This window comes from Diaphorina citri, unplaced genomic scaffold, assembly GCF_000475195.1.
Source record: "Diaphorina citri unplaced genomic scaffold, Diaci psyllid genome assembly version 1.1 scaffold1812, whole genome shotgun sequence".
NCBI lineage: Eukaryota > Metazoa > Arthropoda > Insecta > Hemiptera > Psyllidae > Diaphorina > Diaphorina citri.
In genome coordinates this window covers 29,702-55,044 of record NW_007379238.1, presented here as the reverse complement: position 1 = coordinate 55,044, position 25,343 = coordinate 29,702, and the positions used below count along the sequence as shown (strand labels likewise).

Genomic DNA, 25,343 nt, shown 5'->3' with positions numbered 1-25,343 from the left:
TCCTTTCATTGGCCCCAGTTTCCATGTTTAAGCGCACTTTGGTTGATATGAAAATCGAAAAAGTACGAAATTTTTGGTCCCCAGTGGCCCCAATCCTTTCATTGGCCCCAGTTTCCATGTTTAAGCGCACTTTGGTTGATATGAAAATCGAAAAAGAAAAGAATTGAAAGTACGAATTTTCTAAACACATACAAAACATCCTCCTTGTCTAGGTAAGATGACTTCAAGTACATACACAATATCCATGTTGTTGACCTATACTATTTTTTTCTCGTTTTTTTTTTTTTTTTTTTTTTTTTTTTTTAGAAGTTTAATGTCACTGTACCTACCCTCTTTCGGTGACGAGCTACCCTTTTGACATTAACTTCACCCAGCCTAAGTGGGTTCAAGAAAAGCCACTCAGACTCGAACCACCAACCTCCAGATCCTAAGTCCAACGCGTTAACCACTGACGTTGGTTATCAGAATTTTATTGTTTGAGGTGTTATGGGTTACAACGCTCGCTCGCCCCCGTCTAAAATTATAGTCCGAACTTAATTAAGCACAACTTAATATCCAAGGCCACCGAAGTCCATAGGTCATCGGGAGTAATCTAATGTGGTCTAGCTCTCGAGAAGACCTTGATATTGACGCGCCACCAATCTAACTGTAACATTTCTCGCTGTGTACTCGTACCTATTGTTCATAATGTAAACGTAAAGTTAGAGTTTTTCGTTCGTCTTATAGCCCGGATCACAATCCGATTTTAAACTTATTTTATGCCAGTCAAGAAAACCTCTTATTAATAAATAACAAAACCTTAGCAGTTTTAGAGTGACTTTAAAGTTAAACCCATTAAAAAAGTACTTTTTTTTAATCATTATTATTTTTAAATTGCTCCCAAACTTTGTTAATAAAAGTTTGCTGTCAGATGTCTGTGTTGGGTGTCAGGTTAGGAGAAAACATCTGTCGACATTTGCAAAAATAGGTTAAACTCTTGTACAAGCATTGTAGTAGGTACAATGTTTGTCTGTCTCATTTTGTTTTTGTTTTTTCCCTTACTTTACCTTCTTTCACCGTTCCTCTATTTTTTTTATTACTTTCTCATTCTCATTTTGTTTTTATTTTTTTTCTCTTTCTTTACCTTCTCTCTCCCATCCTCTCTTTTTTTCTCTTTAAATGGATGGGTGACTTAAACATTATATTGGAAATAAAGGGAGAACGGGCTCTAGTCTTGATTTTAAATCATTACATGAAAGTAAAACCAAAAAAAAAAAAATCAAATCAAGAATGATAATAAACTGAATATTAAACAAATTAGGTAGGTACATAAGTATTCTTTTACCACGATCGAATAAACTACGGGCTAAAAAATTCCCGGAGGGACGGACCCAGCTTGTTTTATTACTCTCTCATTCTCATTTTGTTTTTATTTTTTTCTCTTTCTTTACCTTCTCTCTCCCATCCTCTCTTTTTTCTCTCCCGCCGTCTTTCCTTTCTTCTGGTATTATTTGCTTTACTTCGTGTACTGAAATACTCGAGATCTTGTTTAGACTGTTGGGGTATTTACACCGCGCCGCTCCGTTCCTAAGAAATCATCTCTCCTAACCTCATTCCCTTTTGGCACGGGACACGCCCAGCACATTTCAGCACTTGCACTGCAACCTGCAACACAACAAGCTTAATTAGCTTTAAACATCCTCAGTTTAATACTAAGTACAATGTAAAGATCAATTTAGAAAATTAAGTTGGGGATGAGATCCTGAGAAAATTTGAGGGGGATGAGACGGAAAATGTACAAACATATAAAACTTGATTTTACAATATTGACGTCCTTACTAGGAATTTTTCATCCAGAAATGACTCACAACTTGCAAAATTCCTTCCTTATTCATTGTAAATTCGTAATCATTTGCCAGAGTATAGGTACTGTCTTGAAAATATCAATAATTCTAATCGAATAATGAGTTATTGAGATTAGTCATATGTACAATGGAGACTATCTTATCAGGTAGACATAAGATAAATAGGAATGACGTACAGTAACAGGGGGTGTAAAAACGAGGAATTTTTCATCCAGAAATGACTCACAACTTGCAAAATTCCTTCCTTATTCATTGTAAATTCGTAATCATTTGCCAGAGTATAGGTAGGTACTGTCTTGAAAATATCAATAATTCTAATCGAATAATGAGTTATTGAGATTAGTCATATACAATGGAGACTATCTTATCAGGTAGACATAAGATAAATAGGAATGACGTACAGTAACAGGGGGTGTAAAAACGGCGCTATTTTGAAAAAGGTTCAAAGACAAATAATTCCGTAATGGGAAGAAAATGAAAATTTCATCGGCCTTTGGCCCCCCATTTCCGGGACTGGGTAGTAGGTAGTAGATACACGAAAAATGTAAATTAAAGCAAAAACTTTCGGAGACGTAAAAACGACGCTATTTTGAAAAAGGTTCAAAGACAAATAATTCCGTAATAGGAAGAAAATGAAAATTTCATCGGCCTTTGGCCCCCCATTACCTGGACTGGGTAGTAGGCACACGAAAAATGTAAATTAAAGCAAAAACTTTCGGAGAACTGATAAAGTTTATGGGAATTTTTTTCTCGTGTAGAATGATGTGTGTTTAGCCTTCCGAGAACGAACATTATCCCATCAGGATAAAATCCGCCCCGGGCGGGAATCGAACCCGCGGCCTTGCGTTTACAAGGCAGACGCGCCACCAACCAAGCTAACTAGGCTGGCCTTTTGGCTTTCTACTTATCTCAACTTACTTAATCTAATTGTGTACGAAGTCTAGGAAGTCATTCCTTTTAATCCTTTTACTTTCCTTATCCTATAGGAAGGAAAGAAATGTTTTTGACAATTTCTCTAGGGATATATTCATTTTTTCGTCCTTTACCCCTCTCTTATCCTCTATTTCATTTACTCCCCTTCCCATTATGTTTTCTCCTTTTCTAAACTATTCATATTCCCTCTTACCCTGTGTTCAGTGTGTTCCCTTCGCCCTCTTCTTAGTACCTTGTTTGCGTTGTCTAATTCCAGCGACCTTTCTAGTTACTGACTAAATGAGGGGAAGAGGGGGGGGAGACACAAAGGGCACTAGGACACAGAAGCTAAAAGTGGGGGGGATATTAGTGTAAGCCGTCTCAACCAGACCCGAAGATGTTGAAATCCGGACTGCTATACTTTTGGCGAGGACTGGTTCGACACAAATCTCTCGATATAAATAAATATTAAATAAATGGTATAACCATCCGTAAAAGCCGGGGCTTGTGCCACGGATGGGATAGTATTAGTATGCCCTAGTCAAGTGAAGACAAAGTATGCAAGTCATTCTATTGTTATGACGCTACTTGACATAGTACCCCGTTTAGAAAACATTTTCTAGTATAAAGTTGAGGATGGTATACTCGTACGTCAAGTGACGACTTGACTGACGTATTCCAATTCATTCTTCTATTGTTGCGAATGTTGCGATGCTACTTGGCATAGTATTCTTGTGCCACGGATGGGATAGTATTAGTATGCCCTAGTCAAGTGAAGACAAAGTATGCAAGTCATTCTATTGTTATGACGCTACTTGACAGAGTACCCTGTTTAGAAAACATTTTCTAGTATAAAGTTCAGGATGGTATACTCGTACGTCAAGTGACGACTTGACGTATTCTAATTCATTCTTCTATTGTTGCGAATGTTGCGACGCTACTTGGCATAGTATTCTGTTTAGAAAACATTTTCTAGTATAAAGTTGAGGATAGTAAGAATATCTTCTAGTATAAAGTTCAGGATAGACTGGTTCGACACAAATCTCTCGATATAAATAAATATTAAATAAATGGTATAACCATCCGTAAAAGCCGGGGCTTGTGCCACGGATGAGATAGTATTAGTATGCCCTAGTCAAGTGAAGACAAAGCATTCTATTGTTACTCGTATGACGCTACTTGACATACACCGTTTAGAAAACATTTTCTAGTATAAAGTTCAGGATGGTATACTCGTACGTCAAGTGACGACTTGACTGACGTATTCTAATTCATTCTTCTATTGTTGCGAATGTTGCGATGCTACTTGGCATAATATTCTGTTTAGAAAACATTTTCTAGTATAAAGTTGAGGATAGTAAGAATATCTTCTAGTATAAAGTTCAGGATGAATTTCCTCTCCTCTTTTCGCTTCCCTTTCGACTTCTCTTTCTGATAAGTAGTCTGTTCTATCACCCTCTTTATGTTCTTTTTACTTTTTATTTTATTATTAGATTTCATAAAGGAGGCCATTTTTTCATTAATCTTTTTGTCCTCTGTTCAAATTTTCCTCGATTTTCTAGAAATGTATTTGCGTTTGCGATCTCAGTGTCTCTTTGAAAATACATACTCTGTGACGAGATTGCTGGAAATGCTATAATCTCCGTAAAAAGTTCTTACACTCAGCCACTTATTGCACCTGGTATTGGTAAACAGGCCAATGAACTTAAAAACAACATTCGTCAATATTTTTGCCTCGTAAAAATTGGTCATTACTCCAATAATAACAACCTGTTCAATTTACTACATAATTGCATTTGTTACATTTCATTTTATCACACGTCAAAGGTTCCATTCCCACGAGGGGATAGGAAAAGTTAGCCGTAATTATGCTGATCATTCTGTGAACAGTGATTGGAGGTCTTCTGGTACTAAGTATCTACCTAATATAGGTACTCGTATTTCATCGTGGAATTTCGGGTACAGAAAATTTCAGCCCGGATAATGAACGGAAACACTAGATAAGAGACGTAGATAAGAGAATTGATGTATGACCTAAGAGACGAACGGTTTGAGTATAGAGCATCAGAGAGACGAACGGTTTGAGTATAGCGCATCAGAGAGACGAACGGCTCGAGTATAGAGCATCAGAATGACATAAGAGACGAACGGTTTGAGTATAGAGCATCAGACGAGTTTTCACTTCTTCATATGTCACCAATCCTGTCCATTCCTTCACGTCATCCATCCACGTTCTTCTTTGTCTTCCTCTTGCTCGAACTCCATTAATCTTTCCTTCAATGATCTTGGTTGGCAGTCTTAATTAGAGCCCAGATAATAATATATCCCATTCTCTCTCTTTCATTCAGGAGGCGAAGTTACCCAGCTCGCGCCGAGTCAGATACAAAGGACAAACTGATCCGGTTCGCGGTTCGATCCCTGGGCTGGGTAGAAATATCTGAGCACGATCTAACACCAGAGCGGAGTAGCAAGGCGGTGAACAAGTGTATCGTGGATCTGTCGCTAGGCAGAAATGATCTCATGGATAATGTGGGTCGCTGGGGAGATGTAAGTGCCGCGAGTATATTAGACTTCATGGGCCTGTGTCATAGCATGTCCAGCCTATAGTATAGGAGTGTGTAATCTAAGGGTTTGCCTACGATTTTATTATGAGAAAAAATCATATGATGGTACTTACACTTCGCTTGGCAACGTGCTTGAAGAATTCGAATTCCTAACACGTCTGATTATTTCCATCTTTTACGGCGCGGCGTAACGATCTTTTAGCCGCAGTCCCACTGCGTCTTTCAAGACGCACAGTTTTCACCTACATACATACATACCTATTCAAGATGGAATGGTTTGAATTGGTGACACCACATATATTAGAAGAATGTGTGTATGTGGAGCAATTTGTTCACACTTCCACCGCACTTACCACGAAACTTACCACCGCCATTAGGCATTAATAAAATATGAGAACATCCAATATCCAATACCTACTCTAATATGGATAATCGATTAAATGTGGAAACCAAGATATGATATGAAGCATTTTATTCGATTAAAAAGCGATTGAGGCTTTGACTTCGAAACTTGAACCACACTTCCAAAGTACTTACCACGAAACTTACCACCGCCATTAGGCATTAATAAAATATGAGAACATCCAATATTCAATATTCTAATATGGATAGTCTATTAAATGGAAACCAAGGTATGATATGTGAAGCATTTCATTCGATTAAAATTTAATCCTGTGGTGAGTAATGTTGCCCCGGTGCCCCCTATTTGTGGTCTACTTATCCAGTCAGTCTGGAAGCATCAAAGGTTCCATTCCCACGAGGGGATAGGAAAAGTTAGCCGTAATTATGCTGATCATTCTGTGAACAGTGATTGGAGGTCTTCTGGTGCTAAGTAACTACCTAATATAGGATATAGGTACTCGTACCTACTTATGTGTAATAGCCAGCAGCACGCGATCTTTTAGACGCTAGCCAGCCTAATTAGGTCGGTTGGTAGCGCGTCTGCCTTGTAAGGGCTAGGCCGCGGGCTCCATTCCCGCCCGGATTTTATCCTGAACAGATAATGTTCGTTCTCGGAACGGCTGGCTTTCTCCTATCCTGTCTCCCTTTCTCTCTTCGATTTCGTTACGATAAGACCTTAGCAGTTACAGTTCCCTCTATCAAACTTCTGAGTATTCTGTTTAGAAAACATTTTCTAGTATAAAGTTGAGGATAGTAAGAATATCTTCTAGTATAAAGTTCAGGATGTTTGATAGCAGCAAGACTACGAGACTGCAAGACTGACGTCCATGACATTTCCATTATTATCCTTGTGACACGCAGACGCTGACACTTTGAGTTCACAATGAGTAATCTCTAGGAATAGTCCAGATTATCCCCTTTGAAAAGTTAACATACCCGTGGAATAAATTTGTAGTTATAACCCCGGATTCAAAAAGACAAGTAGCAAACTAGGAACGAACCCGTTGTATAAATGTGTAGATTTCTATATTTTATTAAGCCCGGATCCTAAAGGACTGAAAGTGCGGACCGAAAACGAACCCAAGATCCTAAAAAGTCTAAAAATTACTTATCTAAAAGTAAATAAATAAATTAATCTTTTAGACGCTAGCCAGCCTAATTAGGTCGGTTGGTAGCGCGTCTGCCTTGTAAGGGCTAGGCCGCGGGCTCCATTCCCGCCCGGATTTTATCCTGAACAGATAATGTTCGTTCTCGGAACGGCTGGCTTTCTCCTATCCTGTCTCCCTTCTCTCTTCGATTTCGTTACGATAAGACCTTTAGCAGTTACAGTTCCCTCTATCAAACTTCTCAGACAATCACCCATATTCATTATTCACCCATCCACCATCCAGTTACCACCCGTACAGGGCTTAACTTCAGTGATCCGTCAGAAGTCAGGAACTGGTGCATTCAACGTGCTCTAGCGGTTGTCTATCAGTGTGTCAATCTTTTGATTGTAAACATAAAAGAAGTGTTAGGTCGGTTGGTAGCGCGTCTGCCTTGTAAGGGCTAGGCCGCGGGCTCCATTCCCGCCCGGGACGGATTTTATCCTGAACGGATAATATTCGTTCTCGGAACGGCTGGCTTTCTCCTATCCTGTCTCCCTTCTCTCTTCGATTTCGTTACGATAAGACCTTTAGCAGTTACAGTTCCTTCTACCAAACTTCTTAGACAATCACCCATATTCATTATTCACCCATCCAGTTACCACCCGTACAGAGCTTAACTTTAGTGATCCGTCAGAAGTCAGGAACTGGGGGTATGCATTCAACGTGCTCTAGCGGTTGTCTATCAGTGTGTCAATCTTTTGATTGTAAACTTAAAAAAAAGTGTACTAACTCTATTTGTCCATTGCAACGATCTTGTTTATCTTATTTGTCTATTGCAAATTGCAACGATCTTGTTTATCTAGTATTTCAAGTGTCATACAACTTTTTAAGTTAAGCAGGTAGATTGTAGGTAGGTACTTGTTGCCTTGGCCTTGAAGTACCTAATGCGAAAGCGGTTTCAAGGTACAATAAAAAAAAAGTACTTGATTTATGTGAGGTATTCACTGCTGAGGTCTACTCCAAGCTTTCTATCTGGTATTCAGCTGGCCAAGCTTTCTAATGACAATCTTGCCTGCACCGAAGATCTCAATAAATCGTATCCAGAGGAATTTTACTCCGTACAGATCAGGGGTTAGAGGTGAAATTGTGAGACCAAGCTTTCTAAGCTCAGAAGTCACTTGCGTAAATAATCACATCAATCAATCCAGAGTAAATTCTATCTAGAAGCCTGTATACTACTTGCGTAAATCAGTCATTTTATCCTACTTGCGCAAAGGTTGCGCGAGGGTCATATCGACATATCCGACTTGCGTAAAGGTTGGTATTGCCCCAGGCAATAATTTTGCACTTTGCTTTGTAATTATTTGTGTACTGTCAATGTCGTAGATCGTGGCTTACTTGCTGTTTGCCCTGAGGTTTGCTACGGAAGAAAGTAGTTTCGAGAATCAAACACTCCATTAATCATATCACGAATTCTTTGTGCTAAAGCAGAACCTTTTCACAACTTTTGTGGTTATCACAGCATTACCAAGTGCCTCCTTTGCAATCAATTTCCATATTTATAAAATTTATTAAATCCATATTTAATCTTTTTACAGTGATAATGGCGCCACTGGTCTCTACTCCATTAAAGTAGCTATAAGTGTGATACCCAGTCGGCCACGGAGGTTGCCTCTTTTCGGACACAGTCCGTCTCGTCTGTCCAATTTAATCTGTTTTAAATTGCAACGATCTTGTTTATCTAGTATTTCAAGTGTCATACCACTTTTTAAGTTAAGCAGGTAGATTGTAGGTAGGTACTTGATTTTGCCTTGGCCTTGAAGTACCTAATGCGAAAGCGGTTTCAAGGTACAATAAAAAAAAGTATACTTGATTTATGTGAGGTATCCACTACTGAGGTCTACTCCAAGCTTTCTATCTGGTATTCACCTGGCCAAGCTTTCTAATGACAATCTTGCCTGCACCGAAGATCTCAATAAATCGTATCCAGAGGAATTTTACTCCGTACAGATCAGGGGTTAGAGGTGAAATTGTGAGACCAAGCTTTCTAAGCTCAGAAGTCACTTGCGTAAATAATCACATCAATCAATCCAGAGTAAATTCTATCTAGAAGCCTGTATACTACTTGCGTAAATCAGTCATTTTATCATACTTGCGCAAAGGTTGCGCGAGGGTCATATCGACATATCCGACTTGCGTAAAGGTTGGTATTGCCTCAGGCAATAATTTTGCACTTTGCTTTGTAATTATTTGTGTACTGTCAATGTCGTAGATCGTGGCTTACTTGCTGTTTGCCCTGAGGTTTGCTACGGAAGAAAGTTAGTAGTTTCGAGAATCAAACACTCCATCAGTCATATCACAAATTCTTTGTGCTAAAGCAGAACCTTTTCACAACTTTTGTGGATATCACAGCATTACCAAGTGCCTCCTTTGCAATCAATTTCCATATTTATAAAATTTATTGAATCTATATTTAATCTTTTTACAGTGGTAATGGCGCCACTGGTCGCTACTCGATTAAAGTAGCTTGTGATACCCAGTCGGCCACGGAGGTTGCCTCTTTTCGGACACAGTCCGTCTCGTCTGTCCAATTTAATCTGTTCTATTCTACTCGGCGCCTACGTCATCGTCATCCTGAATGATCATTCTCAAACCATCAATCATCATTGAAGTTGCAGCAACTTCCGGACTTTGCAACCATCAGACCGAATTTGTAAAATCCATCGGGGGACATTTTCTTCTGCCCCTTTGTCCCTTTCTGGGGGACCACAGAAATTTCAACCAAGCCATTTTATTATTATTTTAGTCTGTACAACTGGCAACTGGCTCAAAAAAAGTAAAAAGGACCGTATGGGGTCCACAAAGGACGGATTACATTCAACAAATTGTCCTTACCTAATATGTATTCAACTTTTTTGTTTACCAAATTTCATCATAATCTAAAAACCCGTTTAAATAGCGCTTTTTTTCTCTTTTTTTTTTTGCTTTTTATGAATAGATACTACGGTACTACCCGTAAAGGTAATATAAAGTTCCAGTCATACTCTATGTCAATCAATGTTAAGGTCAAGCTGGGTTACTCCTACAATATTCTCAATTGAAGTACCTACTCATATGTGAGAGATACCTATGGCCTATGCCCCTATGGGCACACAATAAGTACCTCCTACCTACTATATCTATAAGATTTTAGCCAACACCTGAGAGCAGCCTAAGACGCGTTTCGTTCTTGTTAGAACTCATCAGTTAGACATTATAGCTCTCAGGTGCTGGCCAAGAATTTGGAAGTGTTACTTATACTTCAGAGATGGAAATTAGCCAGCCTAGTTAGCTTAGTTGGTAGTGCGTCTGCCTTGTAAGCGCTAGGCCGCGGGTTCGATTCCCGCCCGGGGCGGATTTTATCCTGCTGGGATAATGTTCGTTCTCGGAACGGCTGGCTTTCTCCTATCCTGTCTTCCTTCTCTCTTCGATTTCGGGACGATAAGATAAAGGGGGTTTAAACTTCATTGGCCGGCCCTTCTAAAGCTCAACCTTGAATAAGGATCAATCCTCAAAATTCTATCTACTCGTACTCATCTACGGCCGGCAGTACATAATGTCTCAGATGGTCCCCAGTCCGGATATCTACCAACGAAGCGCAACGTTGCTACACTTCATTTATCAGTATATACGAATATTTCCCCCCTTAATGCTTGCCAATCTTGCCATACAAGGAGCCACGATGCTTCATGTTTTAATTTGAGAACTGGTGTAAACGTTAAATTGAATTAACCTAAAACCTAACCACATCCACATTCATATACTAATGTATGTGAACCTCAGACACACATACTGTGAGACTTACAGGGTTTATACGTACTCTTATGGCTATTATCCTGTCTTCCTTCTCTCTTCGATTTCGGGACGATAAGATAAAGGGGGTTTAAACTTCATTGGCCGGCCCTTCTAAAGCTCAACCTCATCTACGGCCGGCAGTACGTAATGTCTCAGATGGTCCCCAGTCCGGATATCTACCAACGAAGCGCAACGTTGCTAAACTTCATTTATCAGTACCTATATACGAGTATTTCCCCCCTTAATGCTTGCCAATCTTGCCATACAAAGAGCCACGATGCTTCATGTTTTAATTTGAGAACTGGTGCAAACGTTAATTGAATTAACCTAAAACCTAACCACATCCACATTCATATTAATGTATGTGAACCTCAGACACACATACTGGGACTTACATCAGGGTTTATACGTACTCTTATACTCTTATGGCTAAGCAGTCAGACATTCAGTCGAATTTTCTTTCTTGAAGATCTTGGTAAAATAATAATCCCTGGTCTTAGTCTTAGTGGCCAAAGAATGCGCCGCAGGCATATTTTTTTTTTATTTATTATTTTTTTTTTTAATAATCTCCCAAGCATTTTAGAATCACCAATAAAAGGTTCAGGATGTTTGATAGCAGCAAGACTACGAGACTGCAAGACTGACGTCCATGACATTTCCATTATTATCAAATAAGCACTCTAATTATACATATACCTTCATATTATGCATTGGATTTTCTGAAATAACAGCCTCAGTACTAAGGACCCGGGAATCGAATTCGGGACCACCGTCGTGCCAGCCTAGTGTAAAACGAAGTATACCTACGTACTGAATTAAAACTAATAAACACGGAGTTAAATAAGCACTCTAATTATACATATACCTTCATATTATGCATTGGATTTTCTGAAATAACAGCCTCAGTACTAAGGACCCGGGAATCGGGAATCAAATTCGGGACCACCGTCGTGCCAGCCTCTAGTGTAAAACGAAGTACGAGGACCACGGAGAGAACCACGAGAAACACGGGGCATTTGATTGGTCAATTTTGACTTGAGACTGATCTAAGAACGATCATTCTTGTTCATAAATACGAGTGTAAGACTCGATCCAGATTATCATAACTCTCGAGAATATTATGTAAAATCTCTCAAGCGGACACCTGGACCACTCTACTCTGGTCTCTATGCATAGATATCTATTCTACTCTTTTATCTCAGATACTACGAGAAGCCCACTCCCCCGCGCACTCTCTCCCTGAGCGAGAAAGCCTCGTGCACACCAGCCCAAGGTGCGTCCATACCGCACGTCCCCGGGGACCTCAACAATGATCTGTACGCAGTGCCGGTCAAACTACGGGGCGCCTCCCCTCTGCCGCCCCTCCTAGCGGATTTATCCCCCTCCCTATCCTCTACTCTGTCGTCAGTGGAGGCGGAAGAACAGCTGCCCCCTGGCTGGGAGAGACATGAAGGTAAGAGGACAGTGGCGTAGGGGCCCGGACCTCCACCTTGAGGTCAATTTTTCTCCATTTCTGTCAGTAGGCTAGGCTCCGAAAATTTGGAGCATCCACGCAAAGAAACATCTGTTGTGTCTCATCAGATGAGCGAGAAGAGACACAATACTTCCCATATACACATGTAGGTGCTTGGGCAACGAGAAAATCAGAAATTAACCCGTTGAAATATTTGCAATCGAAACTGGGAACCCGGACTTTTTGCATTGCAAAAAAATGCGTCACCACTGAACTAAGTGTGTCTCCAATAATTATTTGAGGCAAGAATGACCCCTCGGGTCAATTATAACTGTTTGCCATGCAAAGGGTCCGGGTTGATGCCCACCACCGACCAAAAATTATGAACAAAAGAACTTCATTGGTCGTTTTTACGCTTTCAGATAATGACGGTCCGTACTATTGGCATATAAAGAGTGGCACCATACAGCGAGATCCCCCGGAATTCACCTACGGCAAGAATGAACCCAAGACACCACTGGTCAAAGATGCTGAAACTGTAAGTGCCTTCTGATTTGATGTTACTAAAAGCACATGTAATGCCACAAGTTTTATTCCTCGTGTGTGTTCTGATTCTCATATCATGAAGAAAGTATTGGAATTTAATTCCAATTATTTCATCGCGTATTATCTACCTGGTATATTAATACCCTAATGGGGTTAGTCAGAAGACTTTTCCTACACTCCAAAAGTGTCTCGCTCAATTTTTCTCACCAGGTCCTAAAACGTGTTGTCCCAAACGACAACCCGTTCAGGCACTAATCATAACCAAGTACTTAAATAGTGTTGCTCAGTGATATGTTGGGAAGTGTTGTAATCAACGACTGAAAAGTGCCTTTACCCCCGTGTCTGACGAACTAAGTGTGTCTCCAATAATTATTTGAGGCAAGAATGACCCCTCGGGTCAATTATAACTGTTTGCCATGCAAAGGGTCCGGGTTGCTGCCCACCACCGACCAAAAATTATGAACAAAAGAACTTCATTGGTCGTTTTTACGCTTTCAGATAATGACGGCCCGTACTATTGGCATATAAAGAGTGGCACCATACAGCGAGATCCCCCGGAATTCACCTACGGCAAGAATGAACCCAAGACCCCACTGGTCAAAGATGCTGAAACTGTAAGTGCCTTCTGATTTGATGTTACCAAAAGCACATGTAATGCCACAAGTTTTATTCCTCGTGTGTGTGTTCTGATTCTCATACCATGAATAATTTAATTCCAATTATTTCATCGCGTATTATCTACCTGGTTATTAATACCCTAATGGGGTTAGTCTGAAGACTTTTCCTACACTCCAAAAGTGTCTCGTTCAATTTTTCTCACCAGGTCCTAAAACGTGTTGTCCCAAACGACAACCCGTTGAGGCACTAATCATAACCAAGTACTTAAATAGTGTTGCTCAGTGATATATTGGGAACTGTTGTAATCAACGACTGAAAAGTGCCTTTACCCCCGTTTCTGATCGGAACATTTTGATTTTATGTCATTAGGTGCTGAATAATTTTCAACAGAACGGCTCGAGTTCCAATAGTGTACTTAGTATGGTGACCCGTAGTAACACTAGCTCTGCCCTAGAGGATTTGGATGGCAAGCGTAAAGAAGATTTGGCATTCAAGTGAGTATGAGATATTGTGATCTAATAGAGTCCTAAATTAGTACCTATTCTAATTATCACTGTTCTATTTCTTAACCAAGAATACTAATATCAAAGATTCATTCATTTGTACCGTCTTCTATTCAGAAGGTTGCTGTAAATTAGTACCTATTCTAATTATTACTGTTCTATTTCTTAACCAAGAATACTAATATCAAAGATTCATTCATTTGTACCGTCTTCTATTCAGAAGGTTGCTCTATTTCTTCTACTTTGCGTTTCCACTCCTCTCGATTCTCTGCCATCCTCTTCAAGTGGAATATGGAGGTAGGAGACGAAGTGAGAGATAGAAATATGAGGTAGGAGACGAAGTGGGAGGTAGGAAATGTGAGGTAGGAGACGAAGTGAGAGATAGAAATATGAGGTAGAAGACAGGTGAGAGGTGTAAAATGTGAGGTAGGAGACATATAGAATGGTAAAAGACGAGAACAAAGATTCTTTGTCTTCCTCTTGCTCGAACTCCATCAATCTTTCCTTCAATGATCTTGGTTGGCAGTCTTAATTAGAGCCCAGATAATAATCCACGTTCTTCTTTGTCTTCCTCTTGCTCGAACTCCATCAATCTTTCCTTCAATGATCTTGGTTGGCAGTCTTAATTAGAGCCCAGACAATAATATGTATATCCCATTCTCTCTCTTTCATTCAGGAGGCGAAGTTACCCAGCTCGCGCCGAGTCAGATACAAAGGACAAACTGATCCGGTTCGCGGTTCGATCCCTGGGCTGGGTAGAAATATCTGAGCACGATCTAACCCCCGAGCGGAGTAGCAAGGCGGTGAACAAGTGTATCGTGGATCTGTCACTAGGCAGAAACCATCATTCCACAATATACTTTCAGTCTGACTTTTTCTCTCTTGTACAAATCGTCTATTTATTTCTTCCAACTGATAACTTATCTACCTTCGGAAATAAAGAAAGAAAATCGATGGAGAATTTATGTGAAACAGACTTGGTTTGGAGCGGAATTGAAACTTTTAACAACATCTGAGGGAGGGAAATAAAGAAAGAAAATCGATGGAGAATTTATGTGAAACAGACTTGGTTTGGAGCGGAATTGAAACTTTTAACAACATCTGAGGGACCTTTTCATTGTACTTCTGTAATGTCTTCGCGAAAAAATTCCCAAGTATGCAGTTAAGTTCACAAGTTTTTAAAGATCGCGCGTTACGTACGTGACTGTTGTTTGGTGCGTGCCAGACAGCACTTCTGCAAGGGAGCTCAGAGAGTAAGTTAAAAGTAAGTTATTCTTTATCCTCTGGCATTAGAGTTATCATCTCTGCACTACCTCTGGCATTGTCTGAAAGTAAAGTTGTCTGGCGTTAAACAGGGAGTAGACCAGCTTAGTCTGGCTGCTGGACTTGTTAAGTTCAAGTTAGTACTTACATACTGATAGATTCTGACGTGACTTTGTGAAGATTCATCTTGAAAAGAATCTTGGTTTTTCTTTTCTCTTTTAAAGCCTTTTTCCTTTGTTATGTGCAATTTTTACACTGACGATGCTAGCAATGGCGAAACATGTCTGCCTGTCTAAATAAACAATGAAAAAAAAACCTCCCCCAAATGTGAAGAGTACAAGTTACTGGTGTTCTTTTGTTAGTACTTACGATAAAAAAGTTTTAGTTTGGTAATTGATAAAGTAGAATCGAGATAACTTATCTACCTTGCTACGTGATACAAGTTTTAAAGATCGCGCGTTACGTACGTGACTGTTGTTTGGTGATGCGTGCTTCTGCAAGGGAGCTCAGAGAGTAAGTTAAAAGTAAGTTATTCTTTATCCTCTGGCATTAAAGTTATCATCTCTGCACTACCTCTGGCATTGTCTGAAAGTAAAGTTGCCTGGCGTTAAACAGGGAGTAGACCAGCTTAGTCTGGCCTCTGGACTTTAAACAGTGGGTTTGCTGGAACAAAATGGGTACTAAATGATGGGCTTTGGTACAAATTCGCAGCAAAAGTTGTGGTGCTAACTTCACGCACCTACGAATTTTCTAAACACATACAAAACATCCTCCTTGCCTAGGTGAGATGACTTCAAGTTCATACACAATATCCATGTTGTTGACCTATACTATTCTTCTGAAGCAAGTCTATTATAGTATTACTGTCATAAAATTTAAAAATTCGACTTGAGAGGTAGGTAACTGTGCTATTTCAGGAGTAAAAAATTTGTAGCCAAAACCAAATGTCAGCCCAAAGCAATCACCCTAGTTAGGGCTGATTGAGAGGCTGACGAAAAACGCCTACCCCGTCTGTAGTCTGTACACGGGAAAAGGAGAAGAAAAAGAGGATGATTATCTGAAAGTTGGTATATTAACGCGAGTGTTGAGATCGGTTTAGATTTAGATTTAGCGGTACAACAATGAGCTGAGGTATCATGAAGCGAGGAAATATATTAGCATTAAGGATCGGTGATTAAAGTGATTTTTTTCGTGGAAGGTGAATAATAAATGTCCAAGTGTAATAATGAATTTGTACTATTTATAGATTTTATAGGATGAGTTTTACTTGTTGTCGTTGTTGTGTTTTTTTTTCTATGTAAAGTTGACTCATAATCTGTTTGTAAATCAAAACTATATAAGCGGTACAACAATGAGCTGAGCTATCATGAAACGAGGAAATATAGCATTAAGGATCGGTGATTAATGTGATTTTTTTTTTTGTGTGGAAGATGAATAATAAATGCCCAAGTGTAATAATGAATTTATACTACATATTTATAATTTATAGGATGAGTTTTACTTGTGTTGGTGTTTTTTTCTACCATATAAAGTTGACTCATAATCTGTTTGTAAATCAAAACTATATCTCTTAAATCGTACAATAATAGTAGTAGCCTACTGCTGGAGTAAAGGGACTTTACAGTCCTATGCGAGCAGTATAAATAAGCACTATTATTATTATTATCTCTGAAATCGCTCTAATGAAATCAGAAATAGTTCTGGTCTTGTAATCCGGAGGTATCTGTTCGAGACCTTGACTGTAGGAATTTTCTTCGTGTGTACCTACGTCATCGTCGTCCTGAATGATCATTCTCAAACCATCAATCATCATTGAAGTTGCAGCAACTTCCGGACTTTGCAACCATCAGAGCGAATTTGTAAAATCCATCAGGGGACATTTTCTTCTGCCCCTTTGTCCCTTTCTGGGGGACCATGGAAATCTCAACCAAGCCATTTTATTATTATTTTAGTCTGTAGAACTGGCTGGCTCAAAAAAGTAAAAAGGACCGTATGGGGTCCACAAAGGACGGATTACGTTCCGGACTTTGCAACCATCAGAGCGAATTTGTAAAATCCATCAGGGGACATTTTCTTCTGCCCCTTTGTCCCTTTCTGGGGGACCATAGAAATCTCAACCAAGCCATTTTATTATTATTTTAGTCTGTACAACTGGCTCAAAAAAGTAAAAAGGACCTTATGGGGTCCACAAAGGACGGATTACGTTCAACAAATTCTCCTTACCTAATATGTATTCAACTTTTTTGTTTACCAAATTTCATCATAATCTAAAAACCCGTTTAAATAGCGCTTCCCCCCCCCCCCCCTCAAGAGATTTGATAGACGGAACTGTAACGGCCTAGATTTTATCGTCCCGGAAGCGACGAGCGACGGAAGACAGGATACCAGGATAGGAGAAAGCCAGTCGTTCTGAGAGCAAACCTTTTCTGTTTAGGATAAAATCTGCCCTGGCGGCAATTGAACCAGCAAACTTGCGCTTACAAAGCAGACGCAATACCCTCTGAGCTAACCAGGCTGACTTAACCCATCTACACTCGGAGCTAATGAAAAAAAAAGAAAAAAAAACTGATTACCTGATTAGTAAAAAAGTACGGTGATTAAGTGATTACGATTACCAATCAGTTTCTTTCCAGTATATCCGTATGTAGATGGGCTTACGGTACTTTTCTTTGAAGTAAGTATCAGACCCTGTTCTTCCTTACCGTACTTTACTTTAAAAGTAAATACCATACCCTGTATAGTAATGATAAGGTTGAAGTTGACTACAGTCTGGCTCTAGAATCAAGAGCGGTAAGCGCACATAGTAAGAGCATGAGTAAGACTCATTATTGTTCCTTGTATCGCTGGAATCTGTGGCTCCGAAGATTGTTGCTCAGTGTTTAGGCTAAATTCTTTTAATTTCATTCTCAGTTGCGTTCTTTTAAAGTTTTGGTTCTTTAAAGCGGTTTAAAGTTCATATTTCCTAGTCGTACTTACCTAAAATAATCGCGTGCGTGCTTTATTAGATTTTATTTTAAACATTTCTCAGTTCCTTTCAAATTCTGTATCTTGGATTATTTTGATGTTTTAGAGTTCGTTTCATTAAGTTTCAAGTTTGTTTTAAGTTAGGAAGGATTTTTTATTTTAATTTTTTCATGATCTACAAAAATAAATAAATTGAAGTTGAATTTGGTTCTGAATTCTTGTACTTTGCTGGTAGGATTTTTGTTAATTTTATTCTGTAATATTTTCTACTAATATTTCATTTTAAATCTCTAGTTACATATGTTGTGTGATTTAAGAAATTAGTAATAATCCATCTAATACCTCATGATGATATTTTATCTAATAGGTAGCTTATGATGAGGTATTTGATATCTAAATTCTAAAACCTCATTAATCTCCATCTAGACTTCATTTTGAAGTTGAATTTGGTTCTGAATTCTTGTACTTTGCTGGTAGGATTTTTGTTAATTTTATTCTGTAATATTTTCTACAAATATTTCACTTTAAATCTCTAGTTACATATGTTGTGTGATTTAAGAAATTAGTAATATAATCTTTCTAATACCTCATGATGAAATATTTTATCTAATAGGTAGCTCATGATGAGCTATTTGATATCTAAATTCTAAAACCTCATTAATCTCCATCTAGACTTCATTTAAGTAGTTTGAAATTACCTAAAGCCGTCTTCAAGTAATCAAATTACTCAAATTAGAGACCTGCTAAGCTGTCTTATAAGCCATGTGAATTCGGCTACTTGAAGAACAATACCTCGTATAATCTGAACTTTTAACCATTGTATGAAGAGTGACGTAATGATATGAACTGAGTTGATGTAATCTGTACTATGGGATTAACCAGGTGAGCTGAGAATTCGGTGCTGGGTCCAGAACTCCAGATACATACAAAATTGGTAAAGTATTCCTCAGTTCTTCCTAGAATTTAATACAAAGAGCCAGGGGCCAGTCTAGTTAGCTTGGTTTGTAGCGCGTCTGCCTTGTAACTTGTAATAACAAGCGTTATCCTGGAACGGCTGACTTTCTTCTATCCTGTCTTCCAGTTACAGTTTCCTCTGTCAGCCAGGGCATGATCGGCTAGGTGGTAAAGAGCTTTGACGTATGGGCTAGGTGTTAGAGAACGCCTCCGGCTCGCGGCGTTATCCTCGCCTGCTCATGAAGATTTATCCTCATTTATTTCATAATTTCAAGACATAGGTTTTGGTACCTAATGACTAATGAGAGTAAAAAGTTAGATATGTAGCTCTAAGAGTCAGGAGGTAAAGAAGTTTGACGTATGGGCTAGGTGTTAAAGAACGCCTCCGGCTCGCGGCGTTATCCTCGCCTGCTCATGAAGATTGATCCTCATTTATTTCAGAATTTCAAGACATAGGTTTTGGTACCTAATGACTAATGAGAGTAAAAAGTTAGATAGCTCTAAGAGTCAGGAGGTAAAGAAAGCCTCCGGCGTTATCTTCCACGAGGGAACTGTAACTGCTAGGGTCTTATCGTCCCGAAATCGAAGAAAGAAGGAAGACAGGATAGGAGGAAAGCCAGCCTTCCAGAGCCAGGGACCAGTCTAGTTAGCTTGGTTCGTAGCGCGTCTGCCTTGTAACTTGTAACAAACGTTATCCTGGAACGGCTGGCTTTCTTCTATCCTGTCTTCCAGTTACAGTTTCCTCTGTCAGCCAGGGCATGATCGGCTAGGAGGTAAAGAACTTTGACGTATGGGCTAGGTGTTAAAGAACGCCTCCGGCTCGCGGCGTTATCCTCGCCTGCTCATGAAGATTGATCCTCATTTATTTCATAATTTCAAGACATAGGTTTTGGTACCTAATGACTAATGAGAGTAAAAAGTTAGATATGTAGCTCTAAGAGTCAGGAGGTAAAGAAGGCCTCCGGCGTTATCTTCCACTCTATCATCATTATTTCCATCTTTTACGGCGCGGCGTAACGATCTTTTAGCCGCAGTCCCACTGCGTCTTTCAAGACGCACAGTTTTCACCTACATACCTATTCAAGATGGAATGGTTTGAATTGACATCTCATGTACCAATTTAGCGGTGACACCACGTATTAGAAGAATGTGTGTATGTGGAGCAAATAGATCATATAGTTCCACCGTACTGTCAAGACGCACAGTTTTCACCTACATACCTATTCAAGATGGAATGGTTTGAATTGACATCTCATGTACCAATTTAGCGGTGACACCACATATTAGAAGAATGTGGAGCAAATAGTCATACTTCCACCGTACTTACCACGAAACTTGAACCACACTTCCAAAGTACTTACCACGAAACTTACCACCGCCATTAGGCATTAATAAAATATGAGAACATCCAATATTCTAATATGGATAGTCGATTAAATGGAAACCAAGGTATGATATGTGAAGCATTTCATTCGATTAAAAAGTAATTGAGGCTTTGACTTGAATTTAATCCTGTGGTAAGTGATGTTGGCCCGGTGCCCCCTATTTGTGGTCTACTTATCCAGTCAGTCTGAAAGCATCAAAGGTTCCATTCCCACGAGGGGATAGGAAAAGTTAGCCGTAATTATGCTGATCATTCTGTGAACAGTGATTGGAGGTCTTCTGGTGCTAAGTAACTACCTAATATAGGATATAGGTACTCGTACTTTGAATTTAAGAATCGCGATTCACGATTCTTTTGAAATATTCGACTCTTTGAATCGACTCAGAGAATATTTACCCATCCCTAACTTTTCTTATCCTGGATTTATGTACGTCATGTCATGAATCTTAGCTTTATAATTTCCTCTCCTCTTTTCGCTTCCCTCTCGACTTCTCTTTCTGATAAGTAGTCTGTTCTATCACCCTCTTTATGTTCTTTTTACTTTATTATTAGATTTCATAAAGTAGGCCATTTTTTCATTAATCTTTTTGCCCTCTGTTCAAATTTTCCTAGATTTTCTAGAAATGTATTTGCGTCTGCGATCTCTTTGAAAATACATACTTTGAAAATACATAAAAAATACATACATACTTTGTGACGAGATTGCCGGAAATGCTATAATCTCCGTAAAAAGTTCTTACACTCAGCCATTTGCACCTGGTATTGGTAAACAGGCCAATGAACTTAAAAACAACATTCATCATTATTTTTGCCTCGTAAAAATTGGTCATTACTCCAATAATAACAACCTGTTCAATTTACTACATAATTGCATTTGTTACATTTCATTTTATCACACGTGTATCGTGCAGGAACCTCAATATGTACAGCAAAAATATTCAACAAAACGCTCTTAAAACTGAATTTGTGGAAGTTATATTTCGTGTTAAAATTAGAGCTGTCGAAAATAACAAACTACATATATGTAGGTACATACTTTTAGGTAATGTCTTGATGGAGGACTCAGTAACTTTGTGAAGTTCCATATGAATTAAGATGAATTTAGGTAATATGCCTATACTTACACTTATTATTACCTAACCATTTATTTTAACCATTTAACCATTTATTTTAATGAGTACAACGAACTGTATGTACCTACCTATAACCTAAGTTCAATAGTGAATCCTTCAATCAATTCCTTGACATTCAATCTGCTCAGACGCAGCGATAGATTACCATTACCTGGTATCATTACTCTATTAATAATATGGAGTTTATGGAGTAAAGGCGCCAAATATGGGCCGCTCATAGCAAGCCGGTTGTGTGCTACTTGATTTTTACATGGTTTTACTTAACTTGAGATCTCTGTTTGTTTGTAATTTGTTTTTTCTGGGGACTTTTCTTCGTCACTAAACTACACTAAACCTTCATGAATCATTGAATCTTTGTCATGGGAAAGGCTAGTCTTCAAAATCGACACGGATTGTGAATTTGAAGTTGTCTGCATGGGTTATACTTTATACTCGTATGTATATTGCTTTTCTCCGAAAAGGTTCATTTGATTTTTCCCATCCTTTCATACTTATTGCTTCCTTCATCCTTATAATTATTTATCTTTACTCTTCTGTACTAGACTTTGGGAATTATAGGTCGGTTGGTAGCGCGTCTGCCTTGTAAGGGCTAGGCCGCGGGCTCCATTCCCGCCCGGGACGGATTTTATCCTGAACGGATAATGTTCGTTCTCGGAACGGCTGGCTTTCTCCTATCCTGTCTCCCTTTCTCTCTTCGATTTCGTTACGATAAGACCTTAGCAGTTACAGTTCCCTCTATCAAACTTCTGAGACAATCACCCATATTCATTATTCACCCATCCACCATCCAGTTACCACCCGTACAGAGCTTAACTTTAGTGATCCGTCAGAAGTCAGGAACTGGTGCATTCAACGTGCTCTAGCTCTAGCGGTTGTCTATCAGTGTGTCAATCTTTTGATTGTAAAGAAAGAAAGAAGAAAGAAAGGAATTTTAATTGTGTTAAGCATATTTAAATGCTTGTCACAAACATCGTTCCCCGATTATTTCACCTAGATAAATTTCATGACATGACTTGGACTCGAACCACCAACCTCCAGATCCAAAGTCCAACGCGTTAACAACTGCACCACTGAGGTTGGTCAATCTTTTGATTGTAAACTTAAAAGAAGTGTACTAACTGTTGGGAATTATATTGGGGGGAGGGAGGACTTTGGGAATCGTATTGAGGGAACGGCCCACATTTGGTACCGCTATCCCAGTCGATAGCATAGTAACCTTTGCAGTAATGCCATTCAGTATAAGTTCCAATGATCATCAACCATAGTAACACACAATAGGGTCAGTCAGTCGTGACAACAGAGGCAGCTGCTTCGAAGCACAACCTGCTTCCTGTAGTACCTTCACTGAGAATTAACATGTTGACTTACCTATGGGACTTTTCAGTCTTAAGTCTTGTAAGCTTGTTATAATACCAGCGCACAATAGGGTCAGTCAGTCGTGACAACAGAGGCAGCTGCTTCGAAGCACAACCTGCAACCTGCTTCCTGTAGTGCCTTCACTGAGAATTAATGTGTTGACTTACCTATGGGACTTTTCAGTCTTAAGTCTTGTTAGCTTGTTATAGGTCCCTCTATCAAACCTCTTCAAACATGTGATTAGCCCGGTGGGGCCAGCCTAGTTAGCTTGGTTGTTCCCTTTATCAAAAACCTATACCTATTCAAAAATGTTATTTTCTACTCGCGAAAATCATGTGACTTTATTCTTTCTGATTCCAGGCACGGCAGTGTGGACAATGTTAACGTGACAATGGGTCGTCGGCCCCTGGATTTGACATCTGGAATTCGCACGACCAAGCCTGATCTGATTGAGAACACGACTGACATTAAGTCACGCAACAACACGTAAGTCATAGGAAGGGAGGCGTTTCAGGCCGGAGGTCCCGGGTTCGATTCCCAGCGGAGTCGAAGTTTTTTCGGCTCTGTACTCGAAGTTCGGGGTGCACTCAGCCTCGTGAGGATAATTGAGTAGCTACTTTAATCGAGTAGCGACCAGTAGCGGCAGTGTAAAAAGATTGATGATTAATGAGAATTAATAGTAAAGGAGGCACTTAGTAATCCTGTGATACCCACAAAAGTTGTAAAGAAGCTCTCTGCTTTGCCTCAAAGAATTCATGATTTGAACTAATTAGTTGAATTTAAAATGGATTTCAGGGCAGTCTGCTCAGATTATAAAAAGATTGATGATTAATGAGAATTAATAGTAAAGGAGGCACTTAGTAATCCTGTGATACCCACAAAAGTTGTAAAGAAGCTCTCTAAGTACTTTGCCTCAAAGAATTCATGATTTGAACTAATTAGTTGAATTTAAAATGGATTTCAGGGCAGTCTGTTCAGATTAAATCTAAGATTAAAGGTGCCTAATAAACTGTAGACAGTCTCCTACACATATGGACAACTCATACCTAGTCCCTACTCCGATATGAACATATTATGTAGAGAGATAGTAGATGGCTCCTTTAGCTATACTTGCTTAGTCACTATAATCAAGCCCAACATTCTGAAACCTCCACATGTGGGCTGGAATTAGAAATGTTTCAAACTTAGGATGTACATAATACGATGCACATCATAAATAATATCTGTGTTAGCCATATTAGGATGAGGACCCATTTAGGGGACTTTCGTGGGACTTGCGTTAAACTTCCTATCCTGTCTTCCTTCTCTCTTCGATTTCGGGACGATAAGATAAAGGGGGTTTAAACTTCATTGGCCGGCCCTTCTAAAGCTCAATCTCGAATAAGGATTTTATCTACTCGTACTCATCTACGGCCGGCAGTACGTAATGTCTCAGATGGTCCCCAATCCGGATATCTACCAACGAAGCGCAACGTTGCTACACTTCATTTATCAGTATATATGTACGAGTATTTCCCCCCTTAATGCTTGCCAATCTTGCCATACAAAGAGCCAAGATGCTTCATGTTTTAATTTGAGAACTGGTGCAAACGTTAATTGAATTAACCTAAAACCTAACCACATCCACATTCATATACTAATGTATGTGAACCTCAGACACACATACTGTGACTTACAGGGTTTATACGTACTCTTATGGCTAAGCAGTCCGACGAATTTTCTTTCAGGAAGTGCTCAGTTAAGTAATAATTTCGTAATCCAAAACTAGAGACCGAAGAATGCTCCGCGCCGCTGGCGTTTTTTTCTTTTTCTTCCGTTAGGTTAATAAAGTGGTGATTTGGTGAAAAATTGCTTTTCATCCATAAGACGTATGTAGGTACGAAAAATTTGCTCCAAAAACTCCATATGTTTGGTACGAAGTCCCAAAATCGCGGGGCCCGTGCTCTTTGTCAGGGAGGAGTGTACTCTGTCCGTTCGAATTCTGATAGTCCGATTTAGCCATCAGCCCTTCTCTATAGATAATATGGCCAATTGGTCACTCTCTTCTGTGGTACATATTTGGAATCATCCAGTATTTGCATATATTAATCCCAGATGGGGCCATGTGAACACGGTTTGAAGCTTCTCGTTCGATAATACTCGTATTTCAGCTGTACTCGTATCTCATATCACGTCCCCATCCCTACCCTAATCCCTGTTGTATTTTTTTCTTCATTATCCAAGAAGACAGGGCCGTATCCAGGATTTTGCCGAGGGAGGGACCGAGGGTCTAGTCAGTGATGTACCGGGCAGGGGATCCTAAATACGGCCCTCATTCAAGGTGAGCGTCCCATTTTTATGAAGATTTATCTTTCAGTAGGTAGGTACTCATTTGACTCCTTCTCTAAGCCCCCAGCCCCAGCAGTGTTTGAGAATTCGACCACCATAGGCCATGTGAACACGGTTTGAAGCTTCTCGTTCGATAATACTCGTATTTCAGCTGTACTCGTATCTCATATCACGTCCCCATCCCTACTCCCTAATCC

General features: G+C 39.5%; 1 protein-coding gene across 1 annotated transcript in view; it reads left to right on the top strand.

Annotated features, from left to right (window-relative positions):
• Positions 1-25,343, top strand: part of LOC103517331 (protein Fe65 homolog) — a gene marked incomplete at its 5' end in the record, with an annotated part of 46,291 nt that overhangs the window by 1,040 nt on the left and 19,908 nt on the right. Inside the window, one exon of the mRNA XM_008482357.2 lies at positions 5,053-5,303. Coding sequence (XP_008480579.1) covers positions 5,053-5,303 — 251 coding nt within the window. The remainder of the gene's footprint in view (positions 1-5,052; positions 5,304-25,343) is intronic.